General features: G+C 44.9%; 1 protein-coding gene across 1 annotated transcript; it reads left to right on the top strand.

The window, feature by feature from the left end:
* Nucleotides 1-6,933: 6,933 nt before the first annotated feature.
* LOC140210215 (monocyte chemotactic protein 1B-like) lies at nt 6,934-8,174 on the top strand. Its single transcript, XM_072279091.1, has 3 exons — nt 6,934-7,179; nt 7,520-7,628; nt 7,713-8,174. Exons 1-3 carry the CDS (start codon nt 7,101-7,103, stop codon nt 7,816-7,818), a joined length of 294 nt encoding a protein of 97 aa, XP_072135192.1. The 5' UTR covers nt 6,934-7,100; the 3' UTR covers nt 7,819-8,174.
* The last annotated feature ends 7,501 nt before the right edge of the window (nt 8,175-15,675 follow it).

Here is a 15,675-nt window from a genome sequence, read left to right on the forward strand (position 1 = left end):
TGCATTAAATTCCATCTGCCTTTTTCAGCATACTTTTCCAGATAATCCAGATCCCACTGCAAGCTCTGATAGTCTTCATGTCTGTTTGGTACTCTCTTAGTGTCATCTGCAAATTTGCTCATCCAGTTAACGACATTATCATCCAAATCATTGCACCAGTCCTTGCAGCACTGCACTAGTCACAGACCTCCAGTCAGAGAGGGAAACAACTACTACCGCTCTCTGGCTTCTCCCACAGAGCCACTGTCTAATCCAATATACTATCTCATCTTGAATGCTGAGCGACTGAACCTTCTTGACAAACCTCCATTGTGGAAATTTGTCAAATGCCTTGCTAAAGTTCATGTAGACCACATCCATGACCTTGCCTTCGTCAACCTTCCTGGTAAGTTCTTCAAAAAATTCCATGAGTTTAGAAAAACCTACAGCACAATACAGGCCCCTCAGCCCACAATGCTGTGCTGAACATGTACATACTTCAGAAATGACCGAGGGTTATCCTTAGCACTCTATTTTACTAAGTTTCATGCCTCTGATTATCCACACGAGCAATGCCTCTCATCACCTTATACACCTCTATCAGGTCATCTCTCATCCTCCGTCGCTCGAAGGCGAAAAGGCCAAGTTCACTCAACGTATTCTAATAAGGCATGCTCCCCAACCCAGGCAACATCCTTATAAACCTACTCTGCACCCTTTCTTTAGTTTCCACATCCTTCCTGTCGGGAGGTGAGCAGAACTGAGCACAGTATTCCAAGTGGGTCTGACCAGGGTCCTATATAGCTGTAACATTATTTCTTGGCTCTTGAACTCAATCCCACGGTTGATGAAGGCCAATGTATCATATACCTTACCACAGAATCAACCAGTGCAGCAGATTTGAGTGTCATATGGACTCAGACCCCAAGATCCCTCTGATCCTCCACACTGCCAAGAATCTTACCCTTGTCAGTATCTCCAGTTGAACTTTGTTTTTTTGAGTGTTTTTCCCCTAGCCATCAGTCTGTGGTTTTGTATTGCCATGTGCTCTTGTTTGCTTTCATGCCCCATGTGCTCCTGTCCCCACCCCTGCTCTACTCTGGCCCCTGTATTACTGAGTACGCCGTCTCTCACCTGTATCTCATCATTACCTGTTTTGCTGCCACTTCTGTCTCATTGTGCTCCACCTATCATCTGCCTCTCTGTCTATTGCTCAGTGTATTTCAGTCCTGTGTTTTCACCTGTTTGTTGCCAGATTGGACCAGTGAGTTTTCCTGAGCCTTTCCAGCATTTGTATCTCCACTCTGTCTGTCTGAATACCCACCCTGCCTGTTTGCCTATTCTGGTTTTTGGATTTCTCTGGAATTTTTGATCTCTGATAGTTGACGCTGACTTTCTAGCCCCTCTGGATTTACTAGTCAGTAAATATCACAGTGCGCACAGTACTTGGTCTGCAATTGAGTCACTGCTTCAGTGCCCCGATACTTCCAGAGGACCAATTTTGTCCCTTGCTATCCCTATGCTCTTAACAAATCTGTAGAATGGCTTAGGATTCTCCTTTACCTGGTCTGCTAGAGCAACCTCATGACTCCTGATTTCTTTGTTAAGTGTATACAAATACAAGCTTTGTACTCTCAAATTTCCACCGTTGAAGGCCTCACACTTACCAAGTCCATCTTTGTCAGAAAGCAGCCTGTCTGAATCCAGATCCTTTCTGATACCATCAAAATTGGTCTTTCTCCAATATACAATCTCATCCCATGGACCAGACCTACCTTTTCCATATTTACTTTCAAACTAATGGCATTATGATCACTAGATGCAAAGTGGTCCCCTGCATAAACTTCTGTCACCTGCCATCTCATTCCCTAATAGCAGACCAAATATTGCACATTGCCTTGTTGGGACTATTGGAAACATTCCTAAACACATTTGACAAACTCTATTCCATCTCGTACATTCCATCTGGTGGCTGACAAGAGAAATTAGGGATAGTATCAATTCCAAAGAAGAAGCATACAAATTAGCCAGAAAAAGTGGCTCACCTGAGGACTGGGAGAAATTCAGAGTTCAGCAGAGGAGGACAAAGGGCTTAATTAGGAAGGGGAAAAAAGATTATGAGAGAAAACTGGCAGGGAACATAAAAACTGACTGTAAAAGCTTTTATAGATATGTAAAAAGGAAAAGACTGGTAAAGACAAATGTAGGCCCCCTGCAGACAGAAACAGGTGAATTGATTATGGGGAGCAAGGACATGGCAGACCAATTGAATAATTACTTTGGTTCTGTCTTCACTAAGGAGGACATAAATAATCTTCCAGAAATAGTAGGGGACAGAGGGTCTAGTGAGATGGAGGAACTGAGCGAAATACATGTTAGTAGGGAAGTGGTGTTGGGTAAATTGAAGGGATTGAAGGCAGATAAATCCCCAGGGCCAGATGGTCTGCATCCTAGAGTGCTTAAGGAAGTAGCCCAAGAAATAGTGGATGCATTAGTGATAATTTTTCAAAACTCGTTAGATTCTGGACTAGTTCCTGAGGATTGGAGGGTGGCTAATGTAACCCGACTTTTTAAAAAAGGAGGGAGAGAGAAACCGAGGAATTATAGACCGGTTAGCCTGACGTCGGTGGTGGGGAAACTGCTGGAGTCAGTTATCAAAGATGTGATAACAGCACATTTGGAAAGTGGTGAAATCATCGGACAAAGTCAGCATGCATTTGTGAAAGGAAAATCATGTCTGACGAATCTCATAGAATTTTTTGAGGATGTAACTAGTAGAGTAGATAGGGGAGAACCAGTGGATGTGGTATATTTGGATTTTCAAAAGGCTTTTGACAAGGTCCCACACAGGAGATTAGTGTGCAAACTTAAAGCACACGGTATTGGGGGTAAGGTATTGATGTGGATAGAGAATTGGTTGGCAGACTGGAAGCAAAGAGTGGGAATAAACGGGACCTTTTCAGAATGGCAGGTGGTGACTAGTGGGGTACCGCAAGGCTCAGTGCTGAGACCCCAGTTGTTTACAATATATATTAATGACTTGGATGAGGGAATTAAATGCAGCATCTCCAAGTTTGCGGATGACACGAAGCTGGGTGGCAGTGTTAGCTGTGAGGAGGATGCTAAGAGGATGCAGAGTGACTTGGATAGGTTGGGTGAGTGGGCAAATTCATGGCAGATGCAATTTAATGTGGATAAGTCTGAAGTTATCCACCTTGGTGGCAAAAATAGGAAAACAGATTATTATCTGAATGGTGGCCGATTAGGAAAAGGGGAGTTGCAACGAGACCTGGGTGTCATTATACACCAGTCATTGAAAGTGGGCATGCAGGTACAGCAGGCGGTGAAAAGGGCAAATGGTATGCTGGCATTTATAGCGAGAGGATTCGAGTACAGCAGCAGGGAGGTACTACTGCAGTTGTACAAGGCTTTGGTGAGACCACACCTGCAGTATTGTGTGCAGTTTTGGTCCCCTAATCTGAGGAAAGACATCCTTGCCATAGAGGGAGTACAAAGAAGGTTCACCAGATTGATTCCTGGGATGGCAGGACTTTCATATGAAGAAAGACTGGATGAACTGGGCTTGTACTCGTTGGAATTTAGAAGATTGAGGGGGGATCTGATTGAAACGTATAAAATCCTAAAGGGATTGGACAGGCTAGATGCAGGAAGATGGTTCCTGATGTTGGGGAAGTTCAGAACGAGGGGTCACAGTTTGAGGATAAAGGGGAAGCCTTTTAGGACTGAGATTAGGAGAAACTTCTTCACACAGAGAGTGGTGAATCTGTGGAATTCCCTGCCACAGGAAACAGTTGAGGCCAGTTCATTGGCTATATTTAAGAGGGAGTTAGATATGGCCCTTGTGGCTACGGGGATCAGGGGGTATGGTGGGAAGGCTGGTGCAGGGTTCTTAGTTGGATGATCAGCCATGATCATAATAAATGGCGGTGCAGGCTCGAAGGGACGAATGGCCTACTCCTGCACCTATTTTCTATGTTTCTATGTTTCTATTTACAGTGTAGGAGTCTCAGTCAACATATAATAGAAATAATTTGATAAATATATTTAACACATGAATCCCACTTAGGGTTAATAAGAAATCACGTAGTAAAAGTTGAAAGTAAAATTGATTATCAGGGTACAGACATGTCACCACAAACAACCCTGAGGTTCTTTATTTGTGGTCATACTAACAAATCTATAGAACAGTAACTGTAAACAGGATCTATAAACTGTAAATATCTGTGGGCTAGGTAACCCTAGGTAATTTCTCAGGTGAGGACGTGTTCGGCAGAGCTTCGTGGGCCGAGGGGCCTGTATTGTGCTGTGGGTTTCCTTCAGAACCTGTCAGCAAACTGTGCAAATGCAGATATAAATAAATAGCCATAAAAGCAAGCATGAACGAACATGGTAAGAGAGTCCTTAAATGAGTATAGTTATCCCTTTAGTTTAACAGCCTGATGGTTGACAGGTAGTAACTGTTCGTTAAACCTGGTGATGTGAGTCTTTAGTCACTTGTACCTTGTACCTGATGGCATCAGTGAGAAAAGAGCATTGCCTGGGTGGTGACTGATCTTTGGTGTCCGATGCTGTTTTCCTACAGCAATGTTTCATGTCGATGTGTTCAGTGGGTGGGAGGGTTTTACCCAGGATGCACTGGGCCAAATCTGCTACCTTTTGTCAGATTTTCCACTCCAGGGCCACTACCAGGCCATAGTGCTCCCAGTCAGCACACCACCCACCACACCTCTATAGAAATTTGCCAAGGTGTTTTTTTAGATTAGATTATGAGGACACGCAGTCCTCTTTTATCCTCCCCTCTTCTCCTCCTCCTCAGACATACCAAAATGCTGCAGGCTCCCAAGGAACCAGAGGCATTGTCATGCTTTCTTTGCTATTGTACTTATATGATGTGTCCAGGACAGCCGTTCTGAGATAGAGACACCCAGAAATTGAGAGTTATTGACCTTCTCCACCTCTGATCCTCCAATGAGTACTGGCTCATGGAGCTCTGGTTTCACTCTCCTGGTCTTACTGACATTGAGTGAGAGCTTGATATTATACCATTCAGCCTAATTTTCGATCTTCTTCCTGAAAGCTGATTCATCACCACCTTTGAGACAGCCCAAAACAGGGCTGTCATCAGCAAACATGTATATGGTGTTGGAGCTGTCCTTAGACACACAGTCATAGGTGTAAAGCGAGTAGAGAAGGCAACTAAGTACACATCCCTGCAGTGCTCCTGTGCTGATGGAGATTATGGAGGAGCCAATCCAAACTGACTGGGATCTACAATCCAGGACCAAATTGTACAAGGGATCATTGAGGAGCAGTTCTTAGAGTTTACTTATTAGTTCTGACGGGTTGATATAGTCATGGTTAAGTAATTCTGTCCATGAGATGGCAGACTAGCTGAGAGAAAATGCAGGACACTGGGCAAGAAGCCACCAGAATATTTTCAATGAAAAGCTTGCCTCCTTTCACACTACTGTATGTTCTGCAAGAAGAGCCCTTTTCCAGGATTGTTACAGAGAACAGCAGCGATTCAAGAATATTGTTCTCAACTACAACCCAACTGTTAAACTATGTTCCAATCATCAATGCCCCAGTCGAGCATCTGGCACAAAATCTGAGGAATTTACAATATCTTTAAATCAACAAAATTACTCTATAGCTACATACTGGTAACTTCTATAACCAAACTCATAACTCCACACATGCAAACACCCCTCCCTTATTTTACATTCTAGCCCTGTATTCTTCTTGTCTGCTCCTTCCAGGATATTCACTCTTTTTACAGTTGAAACACTTTCCTTGATCAACAGTTCCATTGTCAGGTGCACCACCCCATGTCATGCCTGAAACCTCGAGTCTAGTACACTGAAAACCTCTTACCCTCTTATTCCCACCTTCTACCTATACAGTGTCACAGGTGCACAGGGTGGTGACGAATGCTTGTAGACTATTTGAGCTGACAAGTTACTGTATCTCACATTTGGACAAGTCATTGATGAGACCACGCTCGGAGTATTGTGTCCAGGTTTGGTAGTCCTGTTATAGGAAAGATACTGTTAAACAGGACAGATTGCAGGGAACGGAAGATCTGTGAAGATGCTAACAGAATTCGAGCACCTGCGATACAGGAACTGGTTGGGTAGGCAAGGACTTTATTGTTAAGAATTCGGGAGATCGAGGCATGATCTTATAGAGAAGTAAAAAATAATAAAGAGCACAAAAATCATGTGCAGAACGCAAAAAGATATTCCTCAGAGTAAGACAACTAAAATGGAGAGGGTATAGATGTAAGGTGAGAGAGTATCCTTGAGAAGGATCTGAGTTGTAACTCCGCCATCAGCTGCCAAAGGTTTCATTGATGTCTGCACGACTCTTAAAGACTTCGGATAAGCAAATGGTTCGGAAGCATTCAGAAAAATACAGTCCAATCGCGACGAATGGGACTAGGTCGATGGTCAGTATGGTAAGGTCGAGATGGACTGAAGTGCCTGTTTCTTGTTGAATGACCGAATGAGTCCGACAGTCTCATCAGCCAATCCCTCCAGGATTTCCTCCCTGAGTAGTGCAGTAATCTTCTTCCCATCAGGAGTGCCATGTCCGCTCCGTCACGCCTGGAATTTCTATACCCTGGGACATTGAATCGCCAGCCCTGTACTTCACTCAACCAACTTTCCTTGATTGCAACAATATTATCATCCCATGTGCTGGTCCGCTGTCTCGAACCGGCTGATCTTGCACTTTCAGCCATATCCCAGTGCACGGGGAGAACTCATGCAATGGAAAGTGGCTGTTGTATTTCAACTTTCTCTTCCCCTCTGAATCGGATGTGGGATTGCCTGAAAGAATTCAGAGGCGCCAGTACGAAGAATGACAGTCCCAGGAAGTTAAAGAACGCCTTTAAAGCTTAACCACCGAACGGCCATTCGGAGAATTCCTGTACTTCACTTTTTATGGAACAGCGGAGCAGTGGCCAGTGCTGGTGTTTGCGGGACTTTCCAGACAAGCGCTAAATTGATGGGTATGACTGCTGCCAGCACCCTTTATAAAGCAGAATATGAGAGCTGGTGCATCACACGGTCATCAATTCCACCCTGGTATAGGACAAGATGAAGGCAGCGCTCTGCGTGGTCCCAATTTTGGCAGCTCTGTGGATCTGCTGTTTCAAGCAGGCTGCACCCGGCCCAGGTAAGAGAGTTTCCTTATTCCCACTATTCCACACCCAATCCCAACAATGAACCGTGATCAGCTCTCCCCGCGTCCCATCGGTTGGTGGTGGTATTGAACGGCTCAGAGTGGAATGATTCTCTTGGAGAGAGGGTCGAGAATGGCAGTCAGCAAAAGGGAATGGAAGGGTCATAAGATCGGTGGAGGAATGGCGTAGAGTCGTTTAAATGAAGGACGGATTTACACTGTAAAACGTCTTGGGGGGTAACGGCCTTCATGTGCGAGGCAGAGCGTTCGCGTTGGTTAGAGTGGGCTGAGATATCCAGCAGTATCTAACTATTTGTTTTTCATTCTCCGTCAGCCGCAATCGTAACGCTAGAATGCTGTGAGACGTTTAAGACAACGCCCATTTCTCACAGGAGGCTTAAGAGTTACAAGGAAGCTCCCTTGTGCCCGACACCTGCCGTCATGTAAGTGTTTCAACGTGCATCTGCAGAGTGTTTGAACAATGTTTAATGACTCTCCCGTAATCGCCACTGTTTGTTCTGTTTCAGATTCACCAACAGGAAGAATATGAAGATTTGCACTATGGCCAGTGCGGAATGGGTTAAAGCTGCAGTGAAGTACCTGGACAGGAAAGACCAGGGTGGCAGAGACTAAGTGAAATCTTCACACTTCATCAAGCTCTCAAGAGCTAATTTTCAACGTGGGTTCAATTCTTCCCGGCCCCCGAGTGGAGGTGAAACGTCAGCATCGACTCCAGAAATTGACCCAGTGAAGGAGGAGAGCTGAGTTTGAATCATATTCACAGTTTAGAGTTAAAGCTGTGTCGGAATGGTTCATTCAGAAGGCAGGTTAGGACCGGTGCGTTGTAGTGTTATAAACCACACGATGTTAACTGGATCTCTATCGCGAGTTGTCTGGAGTTGTTATATTGATTAGATTAGATTATGAGGACACGCAGTCCTATTTTATTGTCATTTAGTAATGCATGCATTAAGAAATGATACAATATTCCTGATCTTATTTCGTTTGTACATTTGTTAAGTATTAATAAAGATTGAAAGTGACGTGGGCTGTGCTGTGTGTGAGCTTTGATCATTGTCACTCCATCTGCATGGGTCAGAGTGAGCTCGGAGTATCGGTGCAAGGGAGGGCGACATGTGATCGTTGACAGATTCTGCATGTCATTCCTCGCAACGGGACCGGGATTCAGAGATACACCTCAGGCTGAGGAACATCAGGAAAGTATCAAACTTTAGGGGGAGTTTGCCCATCCAGTTTCCGATCACTGAGAAATCACTGAGTTCCTCCTCCCGTCATTTACAGACTAGGAAGTGCTGGAGCCCCATTACTGATTCCTGGGGCTCCCCCTCCCATTCGTTAATGATTTTCAATCGCAAATGGAGCCATGGGTTCATGCGGCCCAGAACCAGGACCTTCGGCCTACTGTGCCCATGCTATCACAGCTACGCATCTACCACGATGCCAGATAGCAGCACTTTGACGGTGTTCTACTGGACCCTGGTGATTCAAGTGTTTGTCCACAGGTTGTGAGAATCACTGCCTCCAACACCCTCTCAGTTAGTGCAGTCCAGATTCTAGCCACATCCCGTGTGAAACATACCCCCGTTAGTTCCCATCTACAGCTCTTACTCCTCACATCAGACCTACGCTATGCCGTCTGGTTTAGACGCCCTGTTAGAGGGAAAGGGTTTATTGCTCTCTCTCTCTCTTCTTTCCATGTCTGTCATAGTCCCAGATAGTACAGCTCACCCCCATTTGCTCAGCAATATCTGTTGCAATGAAAAGTAACTCGAAGTATCAAGCGTCACGTTATAATTCAAATGTTCACTCCCAGGCAACAACCTATTGAATCTCCTTTTCACCCGCGCAGTGCATTCACTTCCTTTCTACAGTGTGATGACCAGAACTGCACGCAGCCTCAGATGTAGACTGACCAACATTCTCTAAAGTTGTAATGAGAATGCCTTCTTTTATGTTCTTGCCCTGGGTAATGAAAGCCAACTCCCCTCCCTCCAATACCTTCTTCACCACTCTGTTTCTCTGTGCTGCCTCCTTCAGAGATCCTTGGTCATCCCTGTTCAGCTGTCCCATCGTCCCGTGGATTTCCCTTTACCTGCTCTTCTCTCCTTGATAATTGATTGCATCATATTTCCAGAATAATACACGTGAACTACCAGAGGAACTTGACACCCTCAGTAGCATCCATGGAGTGGGTTAGTGTTCATGGGCTCACTGTGCATTTTGAAATCTAGTAGCAGAGCGGAAGAAGCTGTTATTGAAACATTAAGTCTTTGTCTTCACTCTGCTTGACCTCCTCTTTCCTGGTATCAGTGAGAAGTGGCCATGTCCTGGATGATGGATGCCAGCTTCTTGAGTCAGAGGCTGTTGAAGATGTCCTCGATGCTGGGGAAGCGAGTGGCCATGGTGGAGCTGGCGGAATTTACAACTGTCTGCAGCTTGTTTCAGATTCTGTGCACTGGCCCTTCCATCCCAGATGCTGAAGCAGCCAGTCAATGCTCTCCATGCTGCATCTGTGGACATTTGAAAGAGTCACACCAAGTTTCCTGGAATGGAATATAGCCCTGTCATTGCTTCTTTGTAATTGTGTCAATATGCTGGACTCACCATTCATCTTCAGAGATGTTAACACCAGGAATTTGAAACAGCTCACCTTTTTCACTGTGATCTTCAGGTGAGGAAGTGAAGAATCTGTTTGAAGAAGCTCCTTGTTTTGGAGCTTGCTAGTTAGAAGCGAGGGTATAAATGACCTGCTGAGTCACTGTAGCATTTTATGTTTCTTTCTCCGGATTTACAGCATTTGCACAATTCTGTGACCATCATATTCCCAGATGTTAAACTCACAGGCTTATAGTTTCCTGCACCTGAGCTCCAGCCACCCTTAGTTGTCACAGACCTGTACACATCCAGTGAGATCTAGCAGTTTGCAATTAATTACAATCAATCCCTGCACCCACTTCCTCCCAGAGCCATCATGATCCGTCACCTGTGGACCTTAGGCCTTATGAGTTTGTCATAGAAACTTCTCTTCTGACAATAGAAATTGTTTCAAATATCTCCTTCCCTTCATCATCAGATATTATGGGATATATGCAATCTCTCCTCCAAGCACTCTATTCCACGACTATCCAAACTGAAACTGTAAAAGTTAAAATGAATATTATTATAACCTAGCCCCAGCTGAGGCAGTGTGTTGTGTCCTTGAGCAAGGCATTAATCACACAGGGCCCTGTGGTGACACTGGTGCCAAGCTGTATGGGTCCTAATGCCCTTCCCTTGGACAACATCGGTGTCGTGGAGAGGGGAGACTTGCAGCATGGGCAAGTGCTGGTCTTCCATACAACCTTGCCCAGGCCTGCGCCCTGGAGAGTGAAGACTTTCCAGACGCAGATCCATGGTCTCGAAAGACTAACGGATGCCTTTACTATAACCTATATTTTTATCTCCTTGAGCATATGCCTACATTTCTCTAATTTCGTTCCCACTAACAATGGCAGACCCAGAGCAAAACCTGATAAGACCACAAGACCATAAGATATAAGAGCAGAATTTGGCCATTTGGCCCATCAGCCCTGCTCTGCCATTTCATCCTGGCTGTTCCAATTTTCCTCGCAGTGTCAATCTCCTGCCTTCTACCAATATCCCTTCATGCTGTGACCGATCAAGAATCTATCAAACTCTCCCTTAGATATACATAAGGACCTGGCCTCCACAGCTGCCTGTGGCAAAGATTCCACAGCTACTCTCTGGCTAAGGAAATTCTCCCTCATTTCCATTCCAAAAGGAAATCCCTCTATTCGGAGGCTGTGTCCTTTGGTCTTGGACTCTCCGACCATAGGGAATATTCTTTCCACATACACTCTATCAAGGCCTTTCGCCATTCACCCCTCATGCTTCTGAATTCTAGTGAATACAGGCCCAGAACTATCGAACACTCTTCCCATGACAAGCCATTCGATCCTGGAATCACTTTTGTGTACCTCCTTTGAACCCTCTCCCGTTTCAGCACAAAGAGTCCCAACCTACTCACAATCCTCCAAGTGAGGCCTCAACAGTACTTTATGAAGTTTCAACATTATGTCCTTGCTTTTACATTAGAAGGGAAAAGATGAAATATGAAAGCAAGCTAGCAAATAATCTCAGGTGGATAGTGGAAGTTTTTTCAAGTTTGTTGAAAATAAAGAGAAATGAGAATGGATATAGGACTGCTAGAAAATAAGGCAGGAGAAATAATAACGGAGAACAAGGAGATGAGTATTTTGCATCAGTCTGCACTGTGGCAGACACTAGCAGTGCTCCTGATGTTGTAGTGTGTGAAGGAAGAGAAGTGGGTGCAGTTACCATTACAACAGAGAAGATGCTCAATAAGCTTAAAGACCTAAAGGTACGCAAGTCAGCCGGACCAGATGAACTGCACCCTAGGGTTCTGAAATAGGTAGTATTAGAGATTGTGATTTCATTAGAAATGATCCTTCGGTTCCGGTGACGTCATCGTTCAGAATAGCAGTTTAAACCAACAGCTCCTCCGGAAAAACGCGTATTTTGCCCCGTTAATCCATCAAGTAAAGATCTTTCGAAAATATCTGAATTGGTAAGGGGGGCAAGAATGGAGATAAAAAAGCACCACGGCGGATCTATGGAAGAGAGAGGTGCAGCGCGCGGCTCCCCTACACGTGCACGCGGCGGCGAGGCTCGTGCAGGCGAAGCGGCAAATATGATGAAGATTCTGGAAGAGATAAGAGAATCAGAAAAGATATAAAACAGCAACTCAATGATATAGAGTCAGAGCTCGCCAACGTCAATCAGAAAACAGCGGTGTCAGAGACTCGAATTGAGAAGGAGGAAGATCGCGTGTAAAACGTGGAACAGATACTCTGTAAGACAATAAAAATATTAAATCAACAGGAAAGTAAATTGCTTGACCAGGAGGGAAGATCGCGACGGAAGAATATCAGGATTTGTAATGTTCCCGAAGGAGCGGAGGGATTGTCGATGATGAAGTTTGTAAACAAGCTGCTCCGGGAAGCGCTGGAGATTCCCCAGACGATGGAGATTGAAACTGAGAGGGCGCATCGTTCACTCGTCCCGCGGCCTCCCGGAGACAGAGAAAGTAAACCGCGATCAATTGTACTTAGATTCCTTCGATTCAAGAGCAAGGCGGAGATTCTACGAAGGGCCTGGGGTAAGAAGAGGGTTTTTTGGAACGGGAAGTTAATATACTTCGATCATGATTACCCCCCGGCGGTCCTACAGAAACGGAAGGAATATTCCAAAGCAAAATGAATATTAAAGCAAGAAAAGATTAAATTGCAAACCCCGTACCCTGCTGAACTGAGGGTATTTTACCAGGAAGGGATACGACTGTGCGAGACAATGGAAGAGGCGACTACAGACATGAAGAACAGAGGACGGTCAAACCAAGGGAAAGTCTGGCTGAGCAGTTGTCCCGAGCTGCTTGGGAAATAGTAAGAGAACCGAGAAAGCAGGGGACGGGAGCAGGACGAGAGAAGGATATTAGGAAGAGACTGTCAGTTCTCCGAGGGCAGCCCTCACCTCCTCCAGAAGAGCCATAAGGTTTGGCTAACTTTAAAAGTGCTGATAAACTAAACGGAAGCAAAAATAGACGGTGATATACCTACCTCGAGAAATACATATTATAGTGTGGATTTTACATTACTCAGTTTTTAAAATTTCATTCATTCATTCCTTTTTCCCCACCTAAATGAGAATATGTACATGGGAGGATTACACAGGGAAATCATTTCTGTGTAGTGGACATAGATTTTTTGAACTTACTTTTATAGGTACTGCAACAGGGGCCCTCAACACACAGGTAGAAGGGGCTGTCCCCCACGGCTGGACTTTTCTTCCAGCCCAATCCATGGTCATCCAGAAAAACCAGCCTTGGAATCATACCTTCGTTACCTTTTTTCAATAATTCGCGTTTCTCGGCTCTTATGTGTTCAGGGAGTAGATCGATTAAGTTATATTCTGCAAATTTCAATTATATACTAACAGATAAGTACAAACACAAAATAATCTGCAGATGCTGGGGTCAAAGCAACACTCACAACACGCTGAAAGAACTCAGCAGGTCGGGCAGCATCCGTGACCAAGGGTTCCGGCCCGAAACGTCGACTGATCGTTTCCACGGATGCTGCCCGACCTGCTGATCTCCTCCAGCGTGTTGTGAGTGTTGCAACAGATAAATACACATGGCTAAGGACAGAGTAAAATTCATTTCTTTTAATGTCAATGGGCAGTTGAATCCAGTCAAGCGCAGTAAAATTCTATCAAAATGAAAAAAGAACAAGCCCATGTCGTATATTTACAGGAAACTTACTTAAGTGATAATAAGCATGGAAAATTAAAGAGAATGGGCTTCACTAATTTGTTTTTCTCCTCACATAGAAGAGGAGTTGCAATTCTCACCTCAGGTAAGCTAAATTTTGAAGAAGTTTTTGAAATGGGAGATAAGGAGGGCAGATATATTCTGGTAAGGGGGGATATAGATGGAAATCCGGTTACTTTCTTGAATATATACGCACCCCCAGGAAGTGAGGTTAGTTTCTTCCAGAAGTAAGGTGGAAAATCTAGTCAGGAGGAAGAAGGCAGCATACATGAGGCTCAGAAAGCAATGATCAAATGGGTCTATTGAGGAAGGGGCTGAGAAGAGCAAGAAGGGGGCATGAGAAGGCCTTGGCAAGTAGGGTAAATGAAAACCACAAGGCATTCTTCAATTATGTGAAGTACAAAAGGATGACAGGAGTGAAGGTGGGATCGATTAGAGATAAAGGCTGGAAGATGTGCCTGGAGGCTGTGGAAGTGAGCGAGGTCCTCAATGAATACTTCTCTTGGGTATTCACCAATGAGAGGGAACTTGATGATGGTGAGGACAATATGAGTGAGGTTGATGTTTTAGAGCATGTTGATATTAAGGGAGAAGAGGTGTTGGAGTTATTAACATACGATAGGACGGATAAGTCCCCGGGGTCTGACGGAATATTCCCCAGGCTGCTCCCTGAGGTGAGGGAAGAGATTGCTGAGCCTCTGGCTAGGATCTTTATGTCCTTGTTATCCACGGGAATGGTACTGGAGGATTGGAGGGAGGCAAATGTTGTCCCCTTGTTCAAAAAAGGTAGTAGCGATAGTCTGGGTAATTATAGACCAATGAGCCTTATGTCTGTGGTGGGAAAGCTGTTGGAAAAAATTCTTAGTGATAGGATTTATGGGCATTTAGAGAATCACGGTCTGATCAGGGACAGTCAGCATGGCTTTATGAAGGGCAGATCGTGTCTAACAAGCCTGATATGGTTCTTTGAGGAGGTGACCAGACATATAGTTGAGGGTAGTGCAGTAGATGTGATCTATATGGATTTCAGTAAGGCATTTGACAAGGTTCCACACGGTAGGCTTATTCAGAAAGTCAGAAGGCATGGGATCCAGGGAAGTTTGGCCAGGTGGATTCAGAATTGGCTTGCCTGCAGAAGGCAGGGTGTCATGGTGGAGGGAGTACATTCCAACTGGAGGATTGTGACTAGTGGTGTCCTACAGGATCTGTTCTGCGACCTCTACTTTTCGTGATGTTTATGAATGACCTGGATGTGGGGGTAGAAGGATGGGTTGGCAAGTTTGCAGATGACACAAAGGTTGGTGGTGTTGTAGATAGTGTAGAGGATTGTCGAAGATTGTAGAGAGACATTGATAGGTTGCAGAAGTGGGCTGAGAAGTGGCAGATGGAGTTCAATTCCGAGAAGCGTGAGGTGGTACACTTTGGAAGGACAAACTCCAAGGCAGAGTACAAAGTAAATGGCAGGATACTTGGTGGTGTGGAGGAGCAGAGGGATCTTGGGGTACATGTCCTCAGATCCCTGAAAGTTGCCTCATAGGTAGATAGGGTCATTAAGAAAGCTTATGTCCTGACGAAGGGTCTCGGCCTGAAACGTCAACTGCACCTCTTCCTACAGATGCTGCCTGGCCTGCTGTGTTCACCAGCAACTTTGATGTGTGTTGCTTGAATTTCCAGCATCTGCAGAATTCCTGTTGTTTAAGCTTATGGGGTGTTAGCTTTCATAAGTCGAGGGATAGAGTTTAACAGTCGCGATGTAATGATGCAACTCTATAAAACTCTGGTTAGGCCACACTTGGAGTACTGTGTCCAGTTGTAGTCACCTCACTACAGGAAGGATGTGGAACCATCGGAAAAGGTACAGAGGAGATTTACCAGGATGCTGCCTGGTTTAGAGAGTATGCATTATGATCAGAGATTAAGGGAGCTAAGGCTTTACTCTTTGGAGAGAAGGAGGATGAGAGGAGACGTGATAGAGGTGTACAAGATATTATCAGGAATAGATAGAGTGGATAGCCAGCGCCTTTTCCCCAGGGCACCACTGCTCAATACAAGAGGACATGGCTTGAAGGTAAGAGGTGGGAAGTTCAAGGGGGATATTAGAGGAAGGTTTTTTACTCAGA

Source organism: Mobula birostris, chromosome 15, assembly GCF_030028105.1.
Source record: "Mobula birostris isolate sMobBir1 chromosome 15, sMobBir1.hap1, whole genome shotgun sequence".
Classification (NCBI taxonomy): Eukaryota; Metazoa; Chordata; class Chondrichthyes; order Myliobatiformes; family Myliobatidae; genus Mobula; species Mobula birostris.